Below are 25,379 nucleotides of genomic sequence, written 5' to 3' on the forward strand. Positions count from 1 at the left end.
AAATAGGTGCAATATTCATAAAAATCCTCTTAAACCAGTGATTCCTATCACCCTTTGAAAACCAAGGTGTCATTCAGTAGGGTACAAATCTGAGTCTACCTGAATGGTCTGGAGAGAATCCCATGACGGTTTGGACTGAATCCCATGGCGGTTTGGACTGAATCCCATGGCGGTTTGGACTGAATCCCATGGCGGTTTGGACTGAATCTCATGGCGGTTTGGACTGGACGCCACGTTTCCCCAAAACGTTCTTGGAACAGACATTGAAGTAAGTTTGCTTCATTTAGTGTGTGGCTTGAAGCAATGCATGACGTATTAAGGGCAGTGATGCATTTAACCCACAACCCAACCTCCCCATTTTTCAGAACAGCACGGTTTCCATTTAACTGAACGGTGCAGTTTTTCCCCCCGTACTCAACGCAGCCATGTCCTGCTACCATTTGGAAATGACCATCATGACCAGTGTTAACTGTTCTTACCCCAGGCCCAGAGAGAGAGAGAAACCATGCTGAGCATTTAACTTTTTTTATTCTGCTGTCTGCCCCCAGTGTCTAGATTACAACTACAGAACAGTACAGTGGGTACAGGCACAGCTAGTAGTACTGCAGCATGTATAAATAACAGGTCTGTTTATCATACATCACTAATGAGGGACAGCTGAGGAAGGGATGCTTACTGAACAATCATATGGCACACACCCTGCAACCCCCTTTTGAGTGTGTCATTAAGTATGTTAAAGGGGAGAGTACAGGGGCTGCTAGGTATAGCTGGGAGACAAAGTGACAGGACTTATCCAACTCCATCTAGGCCCCCCATATTCCATTCTGAAATACAGACTTGGACATTGATCAACCTAATACAATGTTATTTGAAATTGGAGTAAGATGACTGAGCACTGGATTAAATTAAAAACCCATCCTACCCCCCCCCTCTATCATTTACACTTAATTAGATTCAACCTTTTCTTTTCAACTGAGCACAAGCCTCTCATAAAAACAGGGTACCTCTGCTTCCTGTACATGATAGGTAATATACCAGTTCACTACCCCTCTCTCACTCCTATATTGGATGCTAGCAAGAACGAAAATGCACAGAAGCCATCTAGTTCCCTCGCTTCTACTCCCTCTGTCCTTTCTCTCCTCCCCCTCTTCCCCCTCTCTGTCCTCCTCCCCCTCTCTCAGTCCTCTCTCTGCAGGTCCTCCACAGCCTCCAGTAGGTGTAGTGCCAGGCTGTACTGGCCGTGGTTCTCAGGTAGGATCTCTATGAGGCGGCTCACCAGCCTGCTGGTCTGACTCAGGGGCACTGACGGGCACCCCAGCTCACTGGGGTCCTGGGGACAACACACAGATACGCATCAGTAGCCCACACAAAACTAGGGGGTTGAATTAGTTACACAATATGCTGTTCAGTGGTTATAGGTTGACGCCGAAGACTAGCTGGTCTCACCATGGCCTTAAGACAGGTGTTATAGTGTGTATTCAGGAGGCTGGTAAGTCTCACTATAGGCTTGAGCCAGGTGTTCTACAGTGGTTATAACATGTTATAAGGTAACACAGAGGTTGATCTCACCATAGCCTTGAGCCAGGTGCAGAGTGTGGGGGGGAGGCGTGCCAGCAGCTCCATGGCGGGTCGGGTCTGGGTCTGGGTGTGGAGCAGGGAGTAGCTCAGCCTCTGGCCTGTTAGAACCAACAGCTGGGAACCCAAAACGTCCTTATCCTCCACCTCAAACATCACCTGACAACACACACACCTCAGGCTTCAATGTCATATTTTGTGTGAGTGATCATATTCATTGTGTGTATAAAGTTATTAAATATGACAAGTGAAATGAGTGTATGAATATGTAGTTTTAGGTACACCACCCGCTCACGAAAATGGATCTCTCCTACAGACAGTGAGTCACGTAGCCGTGGCTTGCTATATAAAGCAGACAGACATCGATGCATTCAGTTACTGTTCTATTGAACGTTACAATGGGCAAAACCAGTGACCTAAGTGACTTTGAGCGAGGTATGATCATTGATGCTAGGCACTCTGGATCCAGTATCTCAGAAACAGCCACCCAGGTTTACAGAGAATGGTGAGACTGACAAATAACATCCAGTCAGCAGCAATCCTTTGGGGCGAAAACAGCTTGTTGATGAGAGGTCGAAGGAGAACGATAAGAACCGTGCAAGCTAACAGGAGGGCAACAAACAGACAAATAACGGAACAGAACAACAGTGGTGTGCAGAACGGCATCTCAGAAACACACAACTCCTCGATCCTTGTCAGGGATGGACTATTGTCATAGACGACCACCCTGGGTCCACTCCTACCAGATAAAAACAAGAGAGCTCCAGTGAGAACACGGTCAGTGTTGGCACTGGGCAATTGAGGAGTGGAAGAACATTCCGTTTACTTGAGTGACCTGGTCAGTCCCCAGACCTCAACCCAATAGAGCATATTTGGGATGAGATGGAACGGGCTGTTTGCAGCATGAACATACCAACGTCCAATCTGCAGCAACTACGTGATGCCATCGCATCAGCATGGACCAAAATCCATGTGGAACATTTCCAACACCCTGTAGAATGCCCTGAAGAATTCAGGCTGTTCTGGAGGCATAGGGGAGTCCGACCTGGTACTAGATGGGTGTACCTAATACACTCACTGGGGGGTTTATGTTATATGTGTTAGTATGTGTATCAGTTTCTATCCAGTTACCAGCAGATGTGTATTGAGGGACCTGTTGGTGTTTGACTACCTACCTGCTCTGCCCGGGGGTCCAGGCCCTGGTTGTACAGCTCACACACCAGATGTCTGCGCAGGAGGTCCGGGTTGACCTGCAGCAGGAGTCCCAGGTCCAGACACAGAGAAGGCCACGTCTTGTCCCCTGACCCAGACCTAGGGCCCTCCACCGCCTCCCTCTGGTTCGTCACCCAGCCTGTCAACACCCTGAGCAGGAACTCCTGTCTGAGGGAGACCAGGCCAGGGTCCATGTCTCCACTGGGCATCAGCTGGATGGACGACAGCTCTCTAAAGAAGGCATTCTTACCCTGGAAGAAGGAAAGACTTGCAGTGTATAGTGTAGGTCAGTGTTTCCCAACCCTCTCCTCAGGGCCTCCCAGACATTTAAAAACTGGCACACCTCTCTGTCAACTAATCATCAAGCCTGTGACTAATTCAATCAGGTGTGCCAGTTTAGGGTTAAAACAAACATGTGAAACATCTGGGGGGGCCAGAGGAGAGGGTTGGTAAACACTGCTGTAGGTGTTATGCATGTGTGTACTCTTTGATTTACACTACGTGTTTGTCTCACCTTGCTGTCGAACAGGCTGAGTGGTTTGACCCTGAGACTGAAGGTCATAGCAGTGTGGAGTAGAGAGGCCAGGAGATAGTGGTGTTGTACAAGGGGGTAGTGAACTCCCTTCTGCTCCAGGGCTAGCTCTGCTAGGGAGGCAGGTCCCTCTGCTCCCCCCCACACCTCCTCCACACACAGCTCTGGAGGAGGCACCTCTTCTACCCCCGAGTCTGCCTGGAGGGGAGAGGGGTTCAGAGTAACCAAGGACCAGACTCACTTGCCAGTATCACTATTAAAAACCATCCAAAGCGCAGTATATCTGTGCAACTACAGATGCTTTAGTTCAAAAAGTTTTTTTCTAAATCCCTGTGCTGCAGTAATGGTACACTGTGACAAACTCTCTTGCATGGTGACATGCACATATACCCACTTTGCATGCAGCACATGCTTTTTACCTGTGCTGCAGCGCAGGGAAACATTTTAATCTGCCCAACTGTATGCATCCATCCATCTTTTTTGATCCGTACCTCCATCAGAATCTGTAGCAGCTGAACACAGGACCCCAGGAATGATGTCATGGCGCAGTCTCCCATTCCCACATCCTGAATACACACACAGACAGACGTTATGTACACGTCTATTCACAACCAAAACACAAGTCCCAATCAGAGGCAAACATGTAAGGCTGAATAGGCAGGGCTGCTCACCCGTCGACACAGGCGGTCCTTAGGGGCCTTCCCCACCTGTGGAGAGGAAACAAACAATTGGAGCACTATAAAGAGAATCGTGATCAGAATCAGGACACACTGGGACTGATTTGAATCGTTACGTCCCTACAGAATATGTTTATGTATGTGACAGTTCTGATGAACATATTCTGTAGGGGTGTAACGATTCACAGATACGCATCGATCCCCGGTTCAAATTTTTAAGATAGGACTGAATCAGTCAAACTCGATTTAAACGTTACGTATCGCCGGTTCACTAACATGGCTCATATTACTTTATTTCCTCTCCTTTAGTGTCGAGCATGTAACTGTGTTGACAGTCATTGATCAACAAGTCAACAACTCCAGGCAATATCAGTAGCCTAGTCAAACTGCACATTGCCTAACAAGAGGTAGGCCACCTGTCACCTTCAGCATTCAAATGTTTGTAAAATGGCTTGCGCAATATTAGGCTTTATTAGTTGAGTGACAAGTTAAACCGATGTAATTTCAAGGTTATTGTTATCAAAGGTGCTGTTGAAAACGTCATTTTACCGGAATAGCCTAAGCTACCGCTGGAGACAACTCTCATTTGGATATAGTGAACTAAACTCCACTCCATGGTGAAGGAAGATTCTGATGACTCCACAAACAGTGGAGCAGAGACCTGGGTTTGTGGAATCTAGCTCCAGGCTTTGTGGAACCTAGGACCAACTCCATCGATTCGCCCAAGGTCAATACTTCAAATGCATTTAATTATCGAACGCCTACCTTGTACCTATGTTTGTCCTCTGTAGTTGCGTGCCTTTGTTCTTTGAAATCCATACATTTTCAATAAATGTTAATCAAATACAACCACCAACTTTTTCCTTGTTGAGATTCAATTGGCACATGCGCATTTGCGACGAGTTGCCATCTGAGCAAACAGTTAGTGGTTGTTTTTGTTTAAAAAGTTTGAAAAAGTCGAGTTTGGCAAAAAATAAATCAAAAGCTGTGCTATATATATATATTCATTTTAATGAGGAATATTGTTACATTACTAGCTCAAACACTTTGAATCTGCAAAAATTATAAATGAATTAGTGATTTCAGATCAAAAGTGGGGGGGACAAAGAGCAAACATTGCCCCCCCTTATCTGGTAGTGGGGTGGTAGGTGCCCAGTCTCCATGTGGCTTAGCCCTACATACACCATACATATTGAACAAAAATATAAACACACCATGTAAAGTGTTGGTCCCATGTTTCATGAGCTGAAATAAAATATCTTAGATATTTTTCATACATACAAAAAGCTTATTTGTCTCAAATGTTGTGCACACATTTGTTTACATTCCTGTTAGTGAGCATTTCTTCTTTGCCAAGATAATCCATCCACCTGACAGGTGTGGCATATCAAGAAACTGATTAAACAGCATGATCATTACACAGGTGCATCTTGTGCTGGGGACAATAAAAGGCCACTAAAATGTGCAGTTGTCACAACACAATGCAATTGGCATGCTGACTGCAGTTCGGCGTCGTAACCGACTTCAGTGGACAAATGCTGCACGGCCCCACGCTGAAAAGTGTGCTCTTCACGCATTAATCCCGGTTTCAACTGTCCCGGGTAGATGGCAAACCACATGTCTGGTGGCGGTGGAGTTATGGTATGGGCAATGGGCAGGCATAAGCACGGACAACAAACATAATTGCATTTTATCGATGGCACTGTGAATGGACAGACACCGTGACGAGATTCTGAGGCCCGCCATCACGTTTCAGCATGAAAATGCACGGCCCCATGTCGCAAGGATCTGTACACAATTCCTGGAAGCTGAAAATGTCCCAGTTCTTCCATGGCCTGCATACTTACCAGACATGAGCATGTTTGGGATGCTCTGATTTGACATGTACTACAGCGTGTTCCAGTTCCCACCACATTCAGAAAATTTGCACACCCATTAAAGGAGGAGTGGGATAACATTCCACAGGCCACAATCAACAGCCTGATCAACTCTATGCGAAGGAGATGTGTTGCGCCACATGAGGCAAATGGTGGTCACACCAGATACTGACTGGTTTTCTGATCCACGCCCCTACTTTTTTTTTTATGGTACACTATATATACACAAAAGTATGTGGACACCCCTTCAAATGATTGGATAGGCTATTATTTCAGCCACACCCGTTACTGACAGATGTATAAAATCAAGCACACCGCCATGCAATCTCCATAGACAAACATTGACGATAGAAGGGCCTTACTGAAGAGCACAGTGACTTTGAACGTGACACCGTCATAAGATAACAAGTCAGTTTGTCAAATTTCTGGCAGTCCGAAGGACGTATCTGGGTTTGGCGGCTGCCAGGAAAACACTACCTGCCCCAATGCATAGAGCCAACTATAAAGTTTGGTGGAGGAGGAATAATGGTCTGGGACTGTTTTTCATGGTTCAGGCTAAGCCCCTTAGCTCCCGTGGCATTCTAGACAATTCTGTGCTTCCAACTTTGTGGCAACAGTTTGGGGAAGGGCCTTTCCTGTTTCAGCATGACAATGTCCCGTGCAGAAAGCAAAGTCCATACAGAAATGTTTGTTGAGATCGGTGTGAAAGAACTTGACTGTTCTGCACAGAGCACTGACCTCAACGCCATCAAACACCTTTGGGATAAATTTAAACACTGACTGCGAGCCAAGCCTAATTGCCCAAGACCTGTGCCCGACCTCACTAATGCTCTTGTGGCTGAATGGAAGCAAGTTCCCGCAGCAATGTTCCAACATCAAGTGGAAAACCTTCCCAGAAGAATGGACTAAGTCCATATTAATGCCTGTGATTTTGGAATGAGATGTTAGACAAACATGTGTACTTTTGGTCATATAGTGTATCTGTGACAAACAGATGCAGAACTGTATTCCCAGTCATGTGAAATCCATAGATTAGAACCTAATGAATTGTTCAAATTTTCTGTTTTTCCTTTATATGAACTAACTCACTAAAATCTTTGTTGCATTTTGTGTTTAGGGTTTGGTTCAGTGTACATGTACATAATTTACACACACAAAGAGAGCGAGAAGTCAGCTCAGACAAATACAGCACACACACACACAGATACAGCACACACAGAGAAGTCAGCTCAGACAGATACAGCACACACACAGAGAAGTCAGCTCAGACAGATACAGCACACACAGAGAAGTCAGCTCAGACAGATACAGCACACACACAGAGAAGTCAGCTCAGACAGATACAGCTCAGAGTCCTAGCTCATCAGATCCATCAGCAGCAGATTTTAATTTGGAATGGAAAATGTATGTGTTTATGCTAACAAATGTTAGTGCATCGTATCGAACCGATTCGTTTCAAACTAAAACTTATCGTTCCTGTATCGTATCGGAGCCCGTGCATCTAGATATCGAATTGTGTTGAAAGGGAAAGATGCACATCCCTAATATTCTGCTCACCTTCTCTATAAGGAAAGCAGCAGCTGAGAAACATTTAACGATGAACGTGTTCCACATCATTGAAGAGATGCCTGCAGGAGAAAGAGAACCATCTTATAGCACAAACGAAGGGACACACTGAGTGAATATTGCATAACGTGAAGCATAGTCTCACCCAGCTGGATGTGAGGACTTGAGACTAGCTTCAGGTGCTCCACCGCCCAACAAAGATATCTCCCCTCCTAAAGAGAGAGAGAGACAACAAAGTATTTGACTGTACACCTCAAACTGTCAGTATATACAGTACCAGTCAAAAGTTTGGACACACCTACTAATTCCAGGGCTTTTCTTTATTTGGACTATTTTCTAGATGTAGAATAATAGTGAAGACATCAAAACTATGAAATAACACATATGGAATAATGTAGTAACCAAAATAGTGTTAAACAAATCCAAATATATTTTATATTTGAGATTCTTCAAAGTAGCCACCCGTTGCCTTGATGACAGCTTTGCACACTCTTGGTATTCTCGCTATCAGCTTCATGAGGAATGCATTTCAAATTAACAGGTGTGCCTTGTTAATTTGTGGAATTTATTTCCTTAATGAAGGTCAGTCAATGCGGAAAATCTCAAGAACTCAAGTGCAGTCGCAAAAACCACCAAGCGCTATGATGAAACTGGCTCTCATGAGGACCGCCACAGGAAAGGAAGACCAAGAGTTACCTCTGCTGCAGAGGATAGGTTCATAAAAATTACTCCACCTCAGATTGCAGCCAAAATAAAAGCAACAGACATCTCAACATCAACTGTTCAGAGGAGACTGCGTGAATCAGGCCTTCATGGTCGAATTGCTGCAAAGAAACCACTACTAAATGACACCAATAAGAAGACTTGCTTGGGCCAAGAAACACAAGCAATGGACATTAGACCGGTGGAAGTCTGCCCTTTGGTCTGATGAGTCCAAATTTGAGATTTCTGTCTTCGTGAGATGCAGAGTAGGTGAACGGATGATCTCGGCATGTGAGGTTCCCACTGTGAAGCATGGAGGAGGTGTGTTGCTGTGGGGATGCTTTGCTGGTAAAACTGTCTGATTTATTTAGAATTCAAGGCACAATTAACCAGCATGGCTACCACAGCATTCTGCAGCGATACTCCATCCCATCTTGTTTGCGCTTAGTGGGACTATCATTACCCAAAACACACATCCAGGCTGTGTAAGGGCTATTTGACCAAGAATGAGATTGATGGAGTGCTGCATCAGATGACCTGGACTCCACAACCTCAACCCAATTGAGATGGTTTGGGATGAGTTGGACCTCAGAGTGAAGGAAAAGCAGCCAACAAGTCCTCAGCATATGTGGGAACTCCTTTAAGACTGTTGGAAAAGCATTCCAGGTGAAGCTGTTGGAAAAGCATTCCAGGGGAAGCTGGTTGAGAGAATCCCAAGAGTGTGCATAGCTGTCATCAAGGCAAAGAGTGGCTAATTTGAAGAATCTAAAATATACTTTGATTTGTTTAACACTTTTTTGGTTACTACATGATTCCATATGTGTTATTTCATAGTTTTGACATCTTCACTATTATTCTACAATGTAGAAAATAGTAGAAAATAGTAAAAATAAAGAAAAAACATTCTTTAAGAAGTGTCTTAACTTTTGACTGGTACTGTAGATGTGTATGTATATGCATGTCTGTGTGTGTAAATGTGAGTGTGTATATAGATACAGTGGGGAGAACAAGTATTTGATACACTGCCGATTTTGCAGGTTTTCCTACTTACAATGCATGTAGAGGTCTGTAATTTTGATCATAGGTACACTTCAACTGTGAGAGATGGAATCTAAAACAAAAATCCAGAAAATCATATTGTATGAAGTAGGAAGTAGGAAAACCTGCAAAATCGTCAGTGTATCAAATACTTGTTCTCCCCACTGTATGTATGGATGTCTATGTGTATAGATGTGAGTGTGTTTATGGATGTGAAGGTCTGTGTGCCGGTACTGTATGGAGCCCCACCTCTGGGTCTTTGTTCCACTGCACCACGTACTCCCAGCAGCAGTGGGCAAACAGCAGGTCAGGAGAGAGGGAGTCTGGGAAACGCTGACACACAGACACCAGCAGCTCTGGAGGAACACAGGAACACACACTTTAATATAACAACAACAAATACACTTCCCTATGGAGGAATTGGGTTAGTGACCACAGGAGTACACACTCACCTGCTGCCCTGTTGAAGTTTGGATCCTCCTGGCTCTTTTCTCCCTCCCCCTGCTCTGGCTGGGAGGGCTGTTCCGTGCTCTCGGCCTCCCCCCTCCTCTGCAGCATGTCCTTCAGCCGCTCAGGGGCCAAGTCTTGCCTGAACACCCACTTAGCCACGCTGTCTGCTATACCACCTGAGAGAGGACGAAGGAGAGAGAGAGAGCGTAGGTAATCACTGATCTACTGTATATGTGATTATCTCTCTCACCAATTCCAACCCTCTCAGATCGGGATTATGGACTTTTTATTTCTTATAGTACGTATCCAGTACCTCGGCCCCCCTCCAGCAGGGCTTTGACTGAGCAGTGTGGTGTGGCGCTCCCTGGTGTTCCCTGAGGAGGAGGCACACACAGCAGTGTCTGCAGGGACAACACGTCCTCCAGCTGTCTCACACACACCGCCCACTGCTCCAGTTCCAACGACACCGCCTCCCACTCTGGCTGGAACTGATACACACACACACAAAGAGTCAGTGACGAAGCACACATATCAGTGTGTGTGTGTGCTAGGGTGTGTGTGTTCACCCTTTTCTTTGCCAGAGCCAGGTGATTATATGTGTGTGTGTGGTGTGTGACCTTGGTTTCAGCCAGGATGGTGATGTTAGCCTTAGCAGCGCGGTGAGCCACTATTGCAGCCAACAGGGCGGCAGCAGAACTGTGGGACTGGACACATGCAGCACGCACCTGCTGCCACCAGGGGGAGACACACTGCATGTCCCACGACTCCTCCACCGCACCTAGGGAGAGGAGGAACACAGCCGTCTACAGAAGTCAATGGGAGTCTAGCCACATACCATCTAACCACAAGCTAACTCAATGTCGTCACAGCACAGACAACATTGGAAATAAAATGTGCTCACACACCTTTCATGGAGCTGAGGGCAGTGAGCAGTGTGTGTAGGTGTCTGACGGCCTCTGTTTTTTTCAATACTTCCTTCTCTCTGTGCAGCCATACACTCAGCAGCAGAGACTGAGGGAAAACACACACGGACAAACAACATGGATGAGTTACATTTCATTCTATTTCAAACAGTCTATTCTTCCTCCCATACCCAAATCATCCCTTTCTAGAATCGGCTTCCTCTTATTCCTCCACCACCTCTTCACCCTCTCTCCCGCCTCTCCTCACCAGTAGTTGCTGTGGGCTGATGCCGGTCTTCTGCAGTGTGTTACAGACTTTCTGTAGAGGGCTCTCTCCTGTCAGACAGCCCCAGAACAGAAAGCTCCCTACAGGGGAAAAACACACACACAAACTAACCTCTAATACACTTATAGGTAATAGTGTGAGTGTGTGTTTGTGTGTGTGTGTCTGTGCGCGTCTTTGTGTTGTGTGTGTGCGTTTTCATTCTACCAAGCTGTGTCCAGTCTGCGTTGGGCCCTGGCACCACTCTGATCTCCTCTCCCTCACACTCCATCTGGGACAGGAAGCTCCGGACAGGAAGTGATGCGTCAGGGGAGTCCTGGGCGAAAGAGACGGAGGGGCGGGAGCCGGACGTGAGTTCTGCGTAGCGCTGCAGGGTAGGGGAGACACGGGCCAGCTCCTCCTCTATACCTGCAACCTCCGTCTGAAAAGGAAGAGGAGAATGTGGAACAAGAGAAGAGGGAGAGAAAATAGATTCAAAATTGGTGAGTGTTGCTGACAACTCAGCATTGGCCTGCCGTTTACTGCTCTGAATGTAGCTAGTTAATTCAGTGTCAGACTGCTGTACAACCAGTGGTGTTTGTTGTACTCACAGGTTCAGTGTGTGTGTCTGTGGTGGCCTCCCCAGTAGAGTGGAGCTGTTGGATGTCTGTGTAGAGCTGCAGCAGTTTCAGTTGGGAGGAACACAACTGGAACAACCCTTCATCTACCGCCTCAGGGTCTGCAGGGACAGCGCACACGGGCAACACACAGAGGCATTAACCCACACACACAGGCATTAACCCACACACACAGGCATTAACCCACACACACAGGCATTAACCCACACACACATGAACCCACACACACAGGCATTAACCCACACACACAGGCATTAACCCACACACACAGGCATTAACCCACACACACAGGCATTAACCCACACACACAGGCATTAACCCACACACACAGGCATTAACCCACACACACAGACATGAACCCACACACACAGGCATTAACCCACACACACACAGGCATTAACACACACAGGCACTAAGACACCTATTTGTACACGGTTTAATAATATTCAACCTCAATAAATATCCAGAAATACACGGTACCTTGCCCTTTGAGACTGGCCAGTAAGACTCGGGTGATGTTGGTCAGACAGGAGACTGGAGCATTCTTATTGGCTAGCAAAGACTCCAGGGCCTAAAGGACAGGACAGAGAGCAGTAAGTAGTAGTACACCACATTCCATGGGTGTGTTGACCCCACTATGTGTGTGTGTGTGTGTGTGTGTGTGTGTGTGTGTGTGTGTGTGTGTGTGTGTATATGTGTTGACCTGTTTCTTAACGGCAGGGTGTTTGATGTCCAGCAGTACACTCTGGGCCTCGCTCTCCAGGATATCTGTGGAGAGGAGGTCAAAGGTAAGAAAGAGCTCTTCTGGTTTTCCCTGTTCAAATACTTCTGTAAAGGGTATCCTCCCATCTGTTCATTTTCCCCCTCCATCTCTGTCGTACCTGGTTCCACCTCTCTGCTCTTCAGTAGTGTGGTCAGTCTCTTCAGCAGGTGCATGTCCTTCGCCCTCTCACTCTTCTTATCACTGACATAGGGAACATAATCATTACGTCCTTTTGGTAAAACTACACAGGCTGTGTTTGGTGCATTCGGAAAGTATTCAGACCCCTTCACTTTTTCCACATTTTGTTACGTTACATCAATCATCAATCTACACATAATGACGAAGCGAAAACAGGTTTTTAGAAATGTTTGCAAATGTATTAAAAAATGTACTGAAATACTTTATTTACATAAGTATTCAGACCCTTTGCTATGAGACTCGAAATTGAGCTCTGGTGCATCCTGTTTCCATTGATCATCCTTGAGATGTTTCTAAAACTTGGGAGTCCACCTGTGGTAAATTCAATTCATTGGACAAGATTTGAAAAGGCACACACCTGTCTATATAAAGTCCCACAGTTGACAATGCATGTCAGAGCAAAAACTAAGCCATGAGGTCGAAGGAATTGTCCATAGAGCTCCGAGACAGGATTGTGTCGAGGCACAGATTTGGGGAAGGGTACCAAAAAATGTCTGCAGCATTGAAGGTCCCCAAGAACAAAGTGGTCTCCATCATTCTTAAATGGAAGAGGTTTGGAAACACCTAGACTCTTACTAGAGCAGGCCGCCCGGGCAAACTGAGCAATCGGGAGAGAAGGGCCTTGGTCAGGGAGGTGACCAAGAAAGGCCACTCTGACAGAGCTCCAGAGTTCCTCTGTGAAGATGGGAGAACCTTCCATAAGAACAACCATCTCTGCAGCACTCCACTAAAATCAGGCCTTTATGGTAGAATGGCCAGACGGAAACCACTCCTCAGTAAAAGGCACATGACAGCCCGCTTGGAGTTGCCAAAAGGCACCTAAAGGACTCTCAGAACATGACAAACAAGATTCTCTGGTCTGATGAAACAGATTGAACTCTTTGGCCTGAATGCCAAGCTTCACGTCTGGAGGAATCCTGGCACCATTCCTACAGTGAAGCATGGTGGTGGCAGAAATATGCTGTGGGGAGTTGTTTCAGTAGCAGGGAATGGGAGACTAGTCAGGATCGAGGCAAAGATGAACGGAGCAAAGTACAGAGCGATCCTTGATGAAAACCTGCTCCAGAGTGCTGAGGACCTCATACTGGGCAAAGGTTCACCTTCCAACAGGACAACGACCCTAAGCACACAGCCAAGACAACGCAGGAGAGGCTTCGGGACAAGTCTCTGAATGTCCTTGAATGGCCCAGCCAGAGCCCGGACAGGAACCCGATCGAACATCTCTAGAGAGACCTGAAAATAGCTGTGCAGCAACGCTCCCCATTCAACCTGACAGAGCTTGATGGGGTCTGCAGAGAAGAATGGGAGAAACTCCCCAAATACAAGTGTGCCAAGCTTGTAGCGTCATACCCCAAAGAAACTTGTCTGTAATTGCTGCCAAAGGTGCGTCAACAAAGTACTGAGTAAAGGGTCTGAATACTTATGTAAATGTGATATTTCAGCTTTTTATTTGTAATACATTTGCACCAAAAAAACAAAAAAAAACGATTTTATTAATTTTAGAATAGGGTTGTAACGAAACAAAATGTGGTTAAAGTCAAGGAGTCAGAATACTTTCCGAATGCACTGTATGTGTAGAATCTTTCACAATACAAGAATTATACTCCTGATCTTCCCAAGATGTCCCAACCGTACTACGAAGTGTGTGTTAGTGTGAAAAGTCACCTGAGGGCCAGATGGAAGGGGACAGTGACAGTGCGTAGTGCTCCAGTAGCAGGGTCAAACAGACACACTTGCTGTGTGTGGAGCAGCCAGCCCTGACTAGTCACACTGTTCACCCCCATCAGCCGGTAGCCTGCATACAGCAACCTGACACATACACACATAGGAGATAAGGAAATTGTTACTGGTTAAAGTAGTTCAAATGCTTTAGAAACATACGATTAGAACTGTGTGTGTGTGTGTGTGTGTGTGTGTGTGTGTGTGTGTGTGTGTGTGTGTGTGTACCTGCAGTGTTTCCCTACAGTGAAGGCTCCTACTCTGGGACCCTGCTGTGTGCCCCACACCTCCAGGATGCCTCTCCTGGGTGCATAGATGACCAGGAACTGGGCGTGGCGCCGAGGGAGGGGCGCAGAGGGCGAGGGCTCGCGCTCGCCCCGCCCCTCAGACACCTGCACCCAACCCAGCTGGGCATCACGGTATCCTGGGAAAACACAGAAATAGGTTATTATAACTAGATATATAAGTAGGGCATTTTTCCAAGTCAAACACTAGACCCTACTCAACATTAGCTGTCTTTATACTAAACCGGATAATTAATTTACTGATGAGTTTGGCTGTGATGATACCAGTATCGCAATATTTTTTCTATGGCAAAAATGAAAACACGAAGCAGACCAAACTCTTTGGTCCTTTAAAAACCTGCTGTATGTTGAATATTGTGTACTATAGCGTGGAAATAAATACATGTGACTCTGGATGACATCATAATGGTGTTTGTTTCCAACATTAGGCCCGTTTTCATGTTTTGTTTTCTTGCTACGATACTGATATCGTTCCGGCCCTACTGTTGAGTGCTGAAGGGAGAATTCTTTTTCACCCTTCCACATGCGGATAGCTATGCCTCTCCCCACGTCAAGCAGCGTGACCCTGCCGAAGTCGTCCGTGACCCCAGCCAGAGTGTTACAGGGGGACAGACAGATGAACTCCCCGTGACGCCGCGAGTCTGGGAGACCAAACCTGAGGGCGGGACACGAGAGGGAGGAAAGAGTTGGGCTAAGCAATCAGTTAAGTGAGAAATGAAAAAAAAAAGGCTCATTGATTAATGTTAGTGATAAAAAGATAACTTGGCAATTTGATTGCGTAGATTGCGTGTGCAGCACAAACAGTTCCCTAGTTCTTCTGACAAAAGGGATGGTGTTGGTCACCTGACTGCCAGGGGCGTGGCCGGCTCCACCTTGGGCTTCTGTTTCTGAGTTGGCTCCTCCTCACTCTGTTTCTTCCAGCCCAGCCACCCACTGACGCGAGAGCAAAAGAGAGCAGTGCGAAAGAAAGGAAAGATAGGAGAGAGAGAAGGAAAGAGGAGAGAAAGGGTGCAGAAAGAAAGAAGCAATGCAGAAGAAAGAGGGAGAAGAGGGAGAGGACATACAGAGTTATAATGAATTAGTTGTCAGGAAAGAGGCTATATATCAGTGTATTGATTTTGCTGCTTTGTGTCCTGTGTGGCTGTATCAGAGGTAGCATGGCTCAGTGAAGGCCCCTGCCGTATCAACACACCTGCACACAGCACCACAGGGAATACTCACCATGATTAAAGGGAGTAGGAGGCCAGGATACTGACAACCGAGAAAAGACTCATACATACAATCACCAAGAAAAACACACACGCACCTGGCAGCGCTGAACAAGGCCGATGTGAGTTTGCTCGCCACAGCCAGAGCCACATGGGAGAGGAGAGGCTGGGAGCTACCCTGGAAAGAGATAAAAACAATATTTTATGACTGGACATTTTTGTGCTGCTTTGGTGGAAATCTCAGCTCTGTTTACAGCAGGGGTGGGCAAAATAAGGCAATCCAGTCTGAGGGAGATTTGAGTAAAAAACATTTTTTGGGGGTGGGGGGTAAACTATTTTGGGTTAAAATAACACTACAGGCTAGATAGAAAGTATGTAGAAATTATAATGGACCTTTATAATGTTCAAATAACTGCCCTTTCTCAAAATAACGTCCCTCTGAATTTAGAAATTATGATATGGCCCACGAGCCAAAATTATTGCCCATCCCTGCTCTAGAGGGAATGGAAAAGTCAAAAATCACTGCTACTGGTCTGAACTAATGCCGACTGTGCTTACTTATTAAAGAGTAACTACCAATCTCTCAAGGAGATAAATAGACAGGCATGAGGTGAGGAAAAAGATAGACAAACCGAAACAAACACACACCTCTATGGCGTAGTAGAAGCCTGTGTAGGGTCCTCCCCCCACAGTTATGTACTGACTCATGGCGGGGGGGCTGCCCTTCACAGAGGCATGGAAACCCCCCAGGATAGATGCATTCTTCATCTGGTCAAACACACACAGCGTCATTATACCTGACAAGGGAGGGAGGGACAGAGAGAGAGAGCACCGTTACAATGGAGAACATAGCTACACTTTCACTGTCTTTCAACCAGAATCCATGATCTTCTCCACCTTCTGCTCACCATGCTCCTGCCCCACTCCCTGCCCCTCTCCCTCCAGCCCCCCCCCACACTCCCTGTGCCCCTCCACCCATCTGACCCTCCCTCCTCGACTCTCTCACCCACGCTGCTGTGGTCTACGATGGTGTCCATATCCTGTAGACCCCACTTCTTATAGGCCAGAGGAGGAGGGTGGACCACCTCACTGCCTGCTGCCGCCGCTGAGGAGGGGAGTAGGGAGAGAGGGGTAAGACACAGAAAGTTAGGGATAATGAGTAAGAGAAGGGGTTTGGAGGAAGAGATTAAGGAAGAGAGGGTTGCCAGAGAAAGAGGAGATGAGGGAAAGAGTTGAGTAAATGGTGTGGAATGACTATCACCTCAAGCCACAATACACAAAATATACCCCCCAAAAATACTACATGTACTAGCCTAAGTGTCAAATACTAGCTTTTGTGCGTGTGTCAGTACCTGCATCCTTTCTGGCGAACTCTGTCAACCCAGCCAGCAAATAGAGAACATGGTTCTATTAAACATCATGTAACCTTTATAGCACAATTACTATGGTACTACAACTAGTTTTACAACTACGAACACTAACCTACAGCGCTATGAAAAAGTAGTTCCCCCTTTCGAATTTTCTCTACTTTTGCATTTTTTTTATACTGAATGTTATCAGATCTTTAACTAAAACCTAATATTAGATAAAGGGAACCTGAGTGTACAAATAACACAACAATGACATACATATTTTATAAACAAAGTTATGCAACACGCAATGCCCCTGTGTGTAATTGCCTTACACTAAATAACTGGTGGTGCTTCCTTTAGCTGCAATGACTCCAACCAAACACTTCCTGTAGTTGTTGATCAGTCTCTCACGTCACTGTGGAGGAATTTTGGCCCACTCTTCCATGCAGAACTGCTTTAACTCAGTGACATATGTGGGTTTTCAATAATAAACTGCTCGTTTCAAGTCCAACCACAACGTCTCAATAGGGATTAGGTCTAGACTTTGACTATGCCATTCCAAATGTGTTGCTTTTTAACCATGTTTATGTAGACTTGATTATGTGTTTTGGATCATTGTCTTGCTGCATGACCCAGCTGCCCTTCAGCTTCAGCTCACAGACAGATGGCCTGACATTCTCCTATAGAATTCTCTGATACAGAGCAGAATGTATTCTTGACAGTTGGTATAAGGTTTTTACTGTGGAATGCAGTGTTTGGTTTTCGCCAGGCATAATGGGACCCATGTCATCCAAAAACGTATACTTTTTGACTCATCTGTCTATAGAACATTCTATAGAGTCTTGATGATCATCCAGGTGCTTCCAGGTGCTTTTTGGCAGACTTGAGTCAACTTTCTGGATGAGATGGGTCCCATTATGTCTGGCGAAAACCAAACACTGCATTCCACAGAAATCAAATTGTATTGGTCACATACACATGGTTAGCAGATGTCATTGCGAGTGTAGAGAAATGATTGTGCTTCTAGTTACGACAGTGCAGCAATATCTAACAAGTAATCTAACAATTCCACAACAACTACCTAATACACACAAATCTAAGTAAAGGAATGGAATAAGTATAAATATATGGATGAGCAATGACAGGGTGGCATAGGCTAAGATGCAATTGATGGTATAAAATACAGTATATACATATGAGATAAGTAATGCAAGATATATGTAAACATTATTCAAGTGGGATTATTCAAGTGACTAGTGATCCATTTATTAAAGTGGCCAATGATTTCAAGTCTGTATGTAGGCAGCTGTGTTAGTGATGGCACTGTGTTGCCATACCAACGGTCAAGCATGGTGGTGGTAGTGTGATGGTTTGGGGATGCTTTGCTACCTTAGGACCTGGACAACTTGCCTGAATAGAAGGAACCATGAATTCTGCTCTGTATCAGAGAATTCTACAGCAGAATGTCAGGCCATCCGTCTGTGAGCTGAAGCTGAAGGGCAGCTGGGTCATGCAGCAAGACAATGATCCAAAACACACAATCAAGTCTACATGAAAATTGTTAAAAAGTAACACATTTGAAGTTTTGGAATGGCTTAGTCAAAGTCCAGACCTAATCCCAATTGAGATGTTGTGGCAGGACTTTAAATGAGCAGAAAATTAATCCACAGCCAAAAATTAATCTAGAGCAATGTGAGAGACTGATCAGCAACTACAGGAAACACTTGGTTGCATTCATTGCAGCTCAAGGTGGCACAACAGTTATTGAGTGTAAGGGGGCAATGACTTCTTCACACAGGGGAATTGGGTTTCATAACTCTGTTAATTAAATAAATAAAATAAGTATACATTTTTGTTATTATTTGTAAACTCAGGTTCCCTTTATCTAATATTAGGTTATGGTTGAAGATATGATAACATTCAGTATCAAAAATTATTCAAAAATAGAGAAAATTAGAAAGGGGGAAAAACCTTTTTGACAGCACTGTACCTCTACTGCTACTACAGTACCTCAACATACACAAAACACACACACACACAGAGCAGTACCTCGACAGACACAAAACACACACACAGAGCAGTACCTCGACAGACACAAAACACACACACACACAGAGCAGTACCTCGACAGACACAAAACACACACACAGAGCAGTACCTCGAGCCACCTGGTTTCTGCAGGCACGTAGCGACTGAAAGAGACTGAAGCCATCAATAGTGACCAGGGCTGCTGGGTAAAGAATGCTCAGCTCCTCATGCTAAGAGAGAGAGAGAGAGAGAAATTCATAAATACAAAGTGTCATCAAAAGAACCTTGATACTCAGGCAGCTGTCAGTGTTTTGGTGTGTGCTACAGCCGTACTTGCTCGGTGACACCAGGGTGGCGGGGGATCTCGTAGGTGCGACACTTGAGCCTCAGGACAGGATCCTCATTCAACAGCTGGGCTAGGAGTAGGACCCCACTCTGACAAAAACACACAACACCACTGTTAGAATAACATTACCTCACCAGCCAGCCTTCCAGGTAACAAGTAAATACTGCTGTACTGCACCTCTGTGTAGAAGCGGACATAACCAGATGAGAAGCCCACTACAATACAAGTCCAGTCTGGCCGACCTGTGGAACTCCTGAACACACACAGACAGACAGAGTTAATACTCATCATTAGAACACAAACCTACATACACATTGATATGTACACACAAGTGAACACCCATGGACAGTGTCGGACACACTAGGTGGCTTACCTTTTCTGGCTGGCCAGAGGTATACAGATGACACTGCTCACACTCTCCCTGTAAAGAGGCAGACACGCACACACACACACACAGTGAATCTGGAATCTAATCTTGACTTATTTCTGTGTCCTTTCCTCTCCTCACATTCTCTCAGTCTAACCCCTTCCTCTCTCATTCATCCACCCTTATGTTTCTTTCCCTCCTGACTCTCCCCCCTCCTCCCTCTGTTCTCCCCCCTCCTCCCTCTGTTCTCTTCCCCCTCCTCCTCTGTTCTCTCCCCCTCTCCCCCCCCTCCTCCCTCTGTTCTCCCCCCTCCTCCCTCTGTTCTCTTCCCCCTCCTCCTCTGTTCTCTCCCCCTCTCTCCCCCCTCCTCCCTCTGTTCTCCCCCCTCCTCCCTCTGTTCTCTCCCTCCTCCTCCTCTGTTCTCTCCCCCCTCCTCCTCCTCTGTTCTCTCCCCCCTCCTCCTCCTCTGTTCTCTCCCCCCTCCTCCTCCTCTGTTCTCTCCCCCCTCCTCCTCCTCTGTTCTCTCCCCCCTCCTCCTCCTCTGTTCTCTCCCCCCTCCTCCTCCTCTGTTCTCTCCCCCCTCCTCCTCCTCTGTTCTCTCCCCCCTCCTCCTCCTCTGTTCTCTCCCCCCTCCTCCTCCTCTGTTCTCTCCCCCCTCCTCCTCCTCTGTTCTCTCCCCCCTCCTCCTCTGTTCTCTCCCCCCTCCTCCTCTGTTCTCTCCCCCCTCCTCCTCCTCCTCCTCCTCTATTCTCTCCCCCTCCTCCTCCTCTATTCTCTCCCTCCTCCTCCTCCTCTATTCTCTCCTCCTCCTCCTCCTCTATTCTCTCCCTCCTCCTCCTCCTCCTCTATTCTCTCCCTCCTCCTCCTCCTCCTCTATTCTCTCCCTCCTCCTCCTCCTCCTCTATTCTCTCCCTCCTCCTCCTCCTCCTCTATTCTCTCCCTCCTCCTCTATTCTCTCCCTCCTCCTCTATTCTCTCCCTCCTCCTCTATTCTCTCCCTCCTCCTCTGTTCTCTCCCTCCTCCTCTGTTCTCTCCCCCCTCCTCCTCCTCCTCTGTTCTCTCCCCCCTCCTCATCCTCCTCTGTTCTCTCCCCCCTCCTCCTCCTCCTCTGTTCTCTCCCCCCTCCTCCTCCTCCTCTGTTCTCTCCCCCCTCCTCCTCCTCCTCTGTTCTCTCCCCCCTCCTCCTCCTCCTCTGTTCTCTCCCCCCTCCTCCTCCTCCTCTGTTCTCTCCCCCCTCCTCCTCCTCCTCTGTTCTCTCCACCCTCCTCCTCCTCCTCTGTTCTCTCCCCCCTCCTCCTCCTCTGTTCTCTCCCCCCTCCTCCTCTGTTCTCTCCCCCCTCCTCCTCCTCTGTTCTCTCCCCCCTCCTCCTCCTCTGTTCTCTCCCCCCTCCTCCTCCTCCTCCTCCTCTATTCTCTCCCCCCTCCTCCTCCTCTATTCTCTCCCTCCTCCTCCTCCTCTATTCTCTCCCTCCTCCTCCTCCTCTATTCTCTCCCTCCTCCTCCTCTATTCTCTCCCTCCTCCTCCTCCTCCTCTATTCTCTCCCTCCTCCTCCTCCTCCTCTATTCTCTCCCTCCTTCTCCTCCTCCTCTATTCTCTCCCTCCTCCTCCTCCTCCTCTATTCTCTCCCTCCTCCTCCTCCTCCTCTATTCTCTCCCTCCTCCTCCTCCTCTATTCTCTCCCTCCTCCTCCTCCTCTATTCTCTCCCTCCTCCTCTGTTCTCTCCCCCCTCCTCCTCCTCCTCTGTTCTCTCCCCCCTCCTCCTCCTCCTCCTCCTCCTCTATTCTCTCCCCCCTCCTCCTCCTCTATTCTCTCCCTCCTCCTCCTCCTCTATTCTCTCCCTCCTCCTCCTCCTCCTCTATTCTCTCCCTCCTCCTCCTCCTCCTCTATTCTCTCCCTCCTCCTCTGTTCTCTCCCCCCTCCTCCTCCTCCTCTGTTCTCTCCCCCCTCCTCCTCCTCCTCTGTTCTCTCCCCCCTCCTCCTCCTCCTCTGTTCTCTCCCCCCTCCTCCTCCTCCTCTGTTCTCTCCCCCCTCCTCCTCCTCCTCTGTTCTCTCCCCCCTCCTCCTCTATTCTCTCCCTCCTCCTCCTCCTCCTCTATTCTCTCCCTCCTCCTCCTCCTCCTCTATTCTCTCCCTCCTCCTCCTCCTCCTCTATTCTCTCCCTCCTCCTCCTCCTCTATTCTCTCCCTCCTCCTCCTCCTCCTCTATTCTCTCCCTCCTCCTCCTCCTCTATTCTCTCCCTCCTCCTCCTCCTCTATTCTCTCCCTCCTCCTCTGTTCTCTCCCCCCTCCTCCTCCTCCTCTGTTCTCTCCCTCCTCCTCCTCCTCCTCTATTCTCTCCCTCCTCCTCCTCCTCCTCTATTCTCTCCCTCCTCCTCCTCCTCTATTCTCTCCCTCCTCCTCCTCCTCCTCTATTCTCTCCCTCCTCCTCCTCCTCCTCTATTCTCTCCCTCCTCCTCTATTCTCTCCCTCCTCCTCTATTCTCTCCCTCCTCCTCTATTCTCTCCCTCCTCCTCTATTCTCTCCCTCCTCCTCTATTCTCTCCCTCCTCCTCTGTTCTCTCCCTCCTCCTCTGTTCTCTCCCCCCTCCTCCTCCTCCTCTGTTCTCTCCCCCCTCCTCCTCCTCCTCTGTTCTCTCCCCCCTCCTCCTCCTCCTCTGTTCTCTCCCCCCTCCTCCTCCTCCTCTGTTCTCTCCCCCCTCCTCCTCCTCCTCTGTTCTCTCCCCCCTCCTCCTCCTCCTCTGTTCTCTCCCCCCTCCTCCTCCTCCTCTGTTCTCTCCCCCCTCCTCCTCCTCCTCTGTTCTCTCCCCCCTCCTCCTCCTCCTCTGTTCTCTCCCCCCTCCTCCTCCTCCTCTGTTCTCTCCCCCCTCCTCCTCCTCCTCTGTTCTCTCCCCCCCTCCTCCTCCTCCTCTGTTCTCTCCCCCCCTCCTCCTCCTCTGTTCTCTCCCCCCCCTCCTCCTCCTCTGTTCTCTCCCCCCCTCCTCCTCCTCTGTTCTCTCCCCCCCTCCTCCTCCTCTGTTCTCTCCCCCCCCTCCTCCCCCTCTGTTCTCCCCCCCCCCTCCTCCTCCTCTGTTCTCCCCCCCCCTCCTCCTCCTCTGTTCCCCCCCCCCTCCTCCTCCTCTGTTCTCTCCCCCCCCTCCTCCGTTCTCCCCCCCCCCCTCCTCCTCCTCTGTTCTCCCCCCCCCCTCCTCCTCCTCTGTTCTCCCCCCCCCTCCTCCTCCTCTGTTCTCTCCCCCCCCTCCTCCTCCTCTGTTCTCTCCCTCCTCCTCCTCCTCTGTTCTCTCCCTCCTCCTCCTCCTCTGTTCTCTCCCTCCTCCTCCTCCTCCTCTGTTCTCTCCCTCCTCCTCCTCCTCTGTTCTCTCCCTCCTCCTCCTCTGTTCTCTCCCCCTTCTGTTCTCTCCAACCCCTCCTCACCCCATTCTCCCCCCGTTCTCTCACCCCTCCTCGGTGCTGAGAGTTCCACTCCAGGACACAGCCAGGGTCATCTCCTCTCGGCCACCATCATCTGTCCGCCACTTCGCTGCAAGAAAGAGGAGACAATGTCAACACACACCCCGCCAACAGCAGAGTATGTGTCATTGAGGAGATGTTTATGTATTTGAGGACACTGACTTTGTTTCATGTAGCTTTAATAAGGGTAGGTTAGGGAGAATTTGTGTGTACATTAACATGCGTGTCTGTGTTTTGGGACACATACCTGAGAGAAACACAGCCTTGTGGTCTTTGGCAACGACCATCAGGTCTGAGCAGGGAGAAAGAGAAACCACACAGTCCTGCAGCCAGGGGGCAGTCACTGCAGCACTGTCCTCCTCCACCCCCTACGGAACACAACACAACACAACAGGACCAAACCTTATAGATCACAGAGGGCTATGGAAGGGTGCTGTCTGATTTAAGCTAGTCTTTAGTTAAAGAAGAGAAATAGTGTAAGAGACAGACAAACTGACCGTGGTGGTGCCACTGCCATCTTCTTTGGCCTCAGGGTTATCCCATGACCCCCAGTCTGAGTCGTCCCAGGCCAGCTCATTCTCTGAGCGAGAGAGATCAATCACAATTATTAGGTGGTGCAATCCAGAGTCAATTGTCAGTTAAAATGTTAGTGGTTCTTTGTAACTCAGCTGGTAGAGCATGGTACTTGTAATGCCAGGGCAGTGGGTTTGATTCCTGGGACCACCCTTAAGTAAAATGTATGCACACATGACTAAGTCGCTTTGGATGTCTGCTAAATGGCATATATTACTATTATTATTATTATATTATTATAGTTAGGCTATAAAGCTGAACATTTATTAAAATCAGGTGATAAATGATACACACACATCTTTGGACTGGCAGGGGCAAACTAACAAAGAAGGCGGAGAGAAAGATGAGCATCAAGGACAAGAGACCTCCCCCGACCCAAAGAGAGAAGGGATGAAGTTAGAGATGCTATAAATATCAGTAAGTGGGAGGAGGGAAGAGATTGACAGAACTCGCATTGACAGTGGGACTCCTGTTGACATAGTCTGACTGCAACATGCATGTACAATGGCTCAGGGCTTTGAGTATGTGTATGTAAGTATGTATGCTTATGTGTGTGAGCGTGTGTCTTCCTTTGTCCAGCATCATGCGGAAATCTGTTCAAGCGCCCTCCTGTAGGATGACTCATATGACAAAGGGCAAATCCCCCCTCCTTCCTCCCTCTTTCCATCCTCATCTGCCTCCCGCTGGTACTGCAGCTCTCCAGGTCTCACCTTCACTACACCTTGCGCTCATCAACTGCTATAATTTCTAATTCTATTATTCATGATGTGACAGGTCAAAGATTTAAAGAGACATAGGAATACGTGCATTCTTTACACTCCCTGGTATTTGTAGCACTTAGATCGCTGGAACAAAATTTGCGACTTCGAGAGTTATCAGATTCTACAGGCATGAGATGACAAGTGACGTAGACCATAGAACAAATTACAGTCTAATTTCAACTGGATTGTCAACAACACTATCTACAAATTGTGCAATTTGTGAACCATTATCTGGTCTCTTTTTTTACACACACACACACACACACACACACACACACACACACACACACACACACACACACACACACACACACACACACACACACTTCATACAAGTCTATAGCAATGTTCGTAGCTACTCTAACATTGCTTTGAAAAAAGAGACGAGGATTACAAACAGCAATCAAACAAGTTGGTCATACCAGCAATTTAGCTCGCCCAGAGCTGAGCGTTAGCTAGATAACTTACCTGTTTTCTTGTCCTCCAAAGAAGGGTTGTTTTGCTGGTTCTGGAACAAAAACTCCCGGACTGCTTTGAGTTCCTGGACCCGGCAGAAGTCGAGCAGGCAGCAGGACATTTCGCTCCCGTCCCGACCAGGCAGAGGGGATACAGGGAATTAGCCAGCTAAGCTAACGTTAGCTGGCAGCTGCAGTCCAACGGGGAATCAACAACGTTGCAGTATGATGAAGTTAGCGCTAATCAAGAAGACAAGACTCCTCAGGGATCCTTTGCGTTGAAATATGTATCGTTTCCAGGAATGTTAGTAAACAAATACATGTACAGGGTGTTGCTGTCAGTGGATTTCGTTAATATTTGCACCGTTTCAACCCTTTACTTTAAGTGTTTTGGTGATGACCAATGACTGACTGTATTGTGATGACA

The 25,379-nt window shown here is 47.6% G+C and overlaps 1 protein-coding gene across 4 annotated transcripts; it reads right to left on the minus strand.

Annotated features, from left to right (window-relative positions):
* Positions 1-509: 509 nt before the first annotated feature.
* LOC129811484 (rab3 GTPase-activating protein non-catalytic subunit-like) lies at positions 510-25,367 on the minus strand. Of its 4 annotated transcripts, none has more exons than XM_055862839.1 (35): positions 24,966-25,367; positions 23,661-23,743; positions 23,411-23,531; positions 23,152-23,233; positions 19,724-19,771; positions 19,528-19,603; positions 19,338-19,439; positions 19,135-19,234; positions 16,977-16,997; positions 16,631-16,729; positions 16,273-16,421; positions 15,723-15,802; positions 15,260-15,349; positions 14,932-15,071; positions 14,340-14,535; positions 14,058-14,201; positions 12,313-12,395; positions 12,135-12,199; positions 11,912-12,002; positions 11,405-11,532; positions 11,022-11,235; positions 10,800-10,897; positions 10,535-10,640; positions 10,247-10,407; positions 9,943-10,117; positions 9,632-9,805; positions 9,429-9,535; positions 7,585-7,651; positions 7,431-7,501; positions 3,991-4,026; positions 3,811-3,885; positions 3,302-3,517; positions 2,751-3,038; positions 1,570-1,734; positions 510-1,330 (listed from the first exon to the last, which is right to left on the minus strand). In XM_055862839.1, the coding sequence occupies exons 1-35, from the start codon at positions 25,072-25,074 to the stop codon at positions 1,178-1,180; spliced, it is 4,113 nt and encodes a 1,370-aa protein (XP_055718814.1). In that variant the 5' UTR covers positions 25,075-25,367; the 3' UTR covers positions 510-1,177. The 4 variants fall into 4 exon arrangements, with proteins under 4 accessions (XP_055718814.1, XP_055718812.1, XP_055718813.1 ...); XM_055862837.1 differs by having other exon boundaries at positions 3,739-3,885; XM_055862838.1 differs by lacking the exon at positions 16,977-16,997 and having other exon boundaries at positions 3,739-3,885.
* Between the last annotated feature and the right edge of the window lie 12 nt (positions 25,368-25,379).

This window comes from Salvelinus fontinalis, chromosome 15 (genome assembly GCF_029448725.1).
Source record: "Salvelinus fontinalis isolate EN_2023a chromosome 15, ASM2944872v1, whole genome shotgun sequence".
NCBI classification, from domain to species: domain Eukaryota; kingdom Metazoa; phylum Chordata; class Actinopteri; order Salmoniformes; family Salmonidae; genus Salvelinus; species Salvelinus fontinalis.

Coding starts and splice junctions, on each gene's coding strand:
- LOC129811484 (XM_055862837.1), bottom strand. CDS start 25,074: ATGTCCTGCTGCCTGCTCGACTTCTGCCGGGTCCAGGAACTCAAAGCA. Junction 7,652..9,428: donor AGTGGAACAAAGACCCAGAG/GTGGGGCTCCAT, acceptor CTCTCTCTTTAG/GAGGGGAGATATCTTTGTTG. Junction 4,027..7,430: donor CTGCTTTCCTTATAGAGAAG/GTGAGCAGAATA, acceptor TCCTCTCCACAG/GTGGGGAAGGCCCCTAAGGA.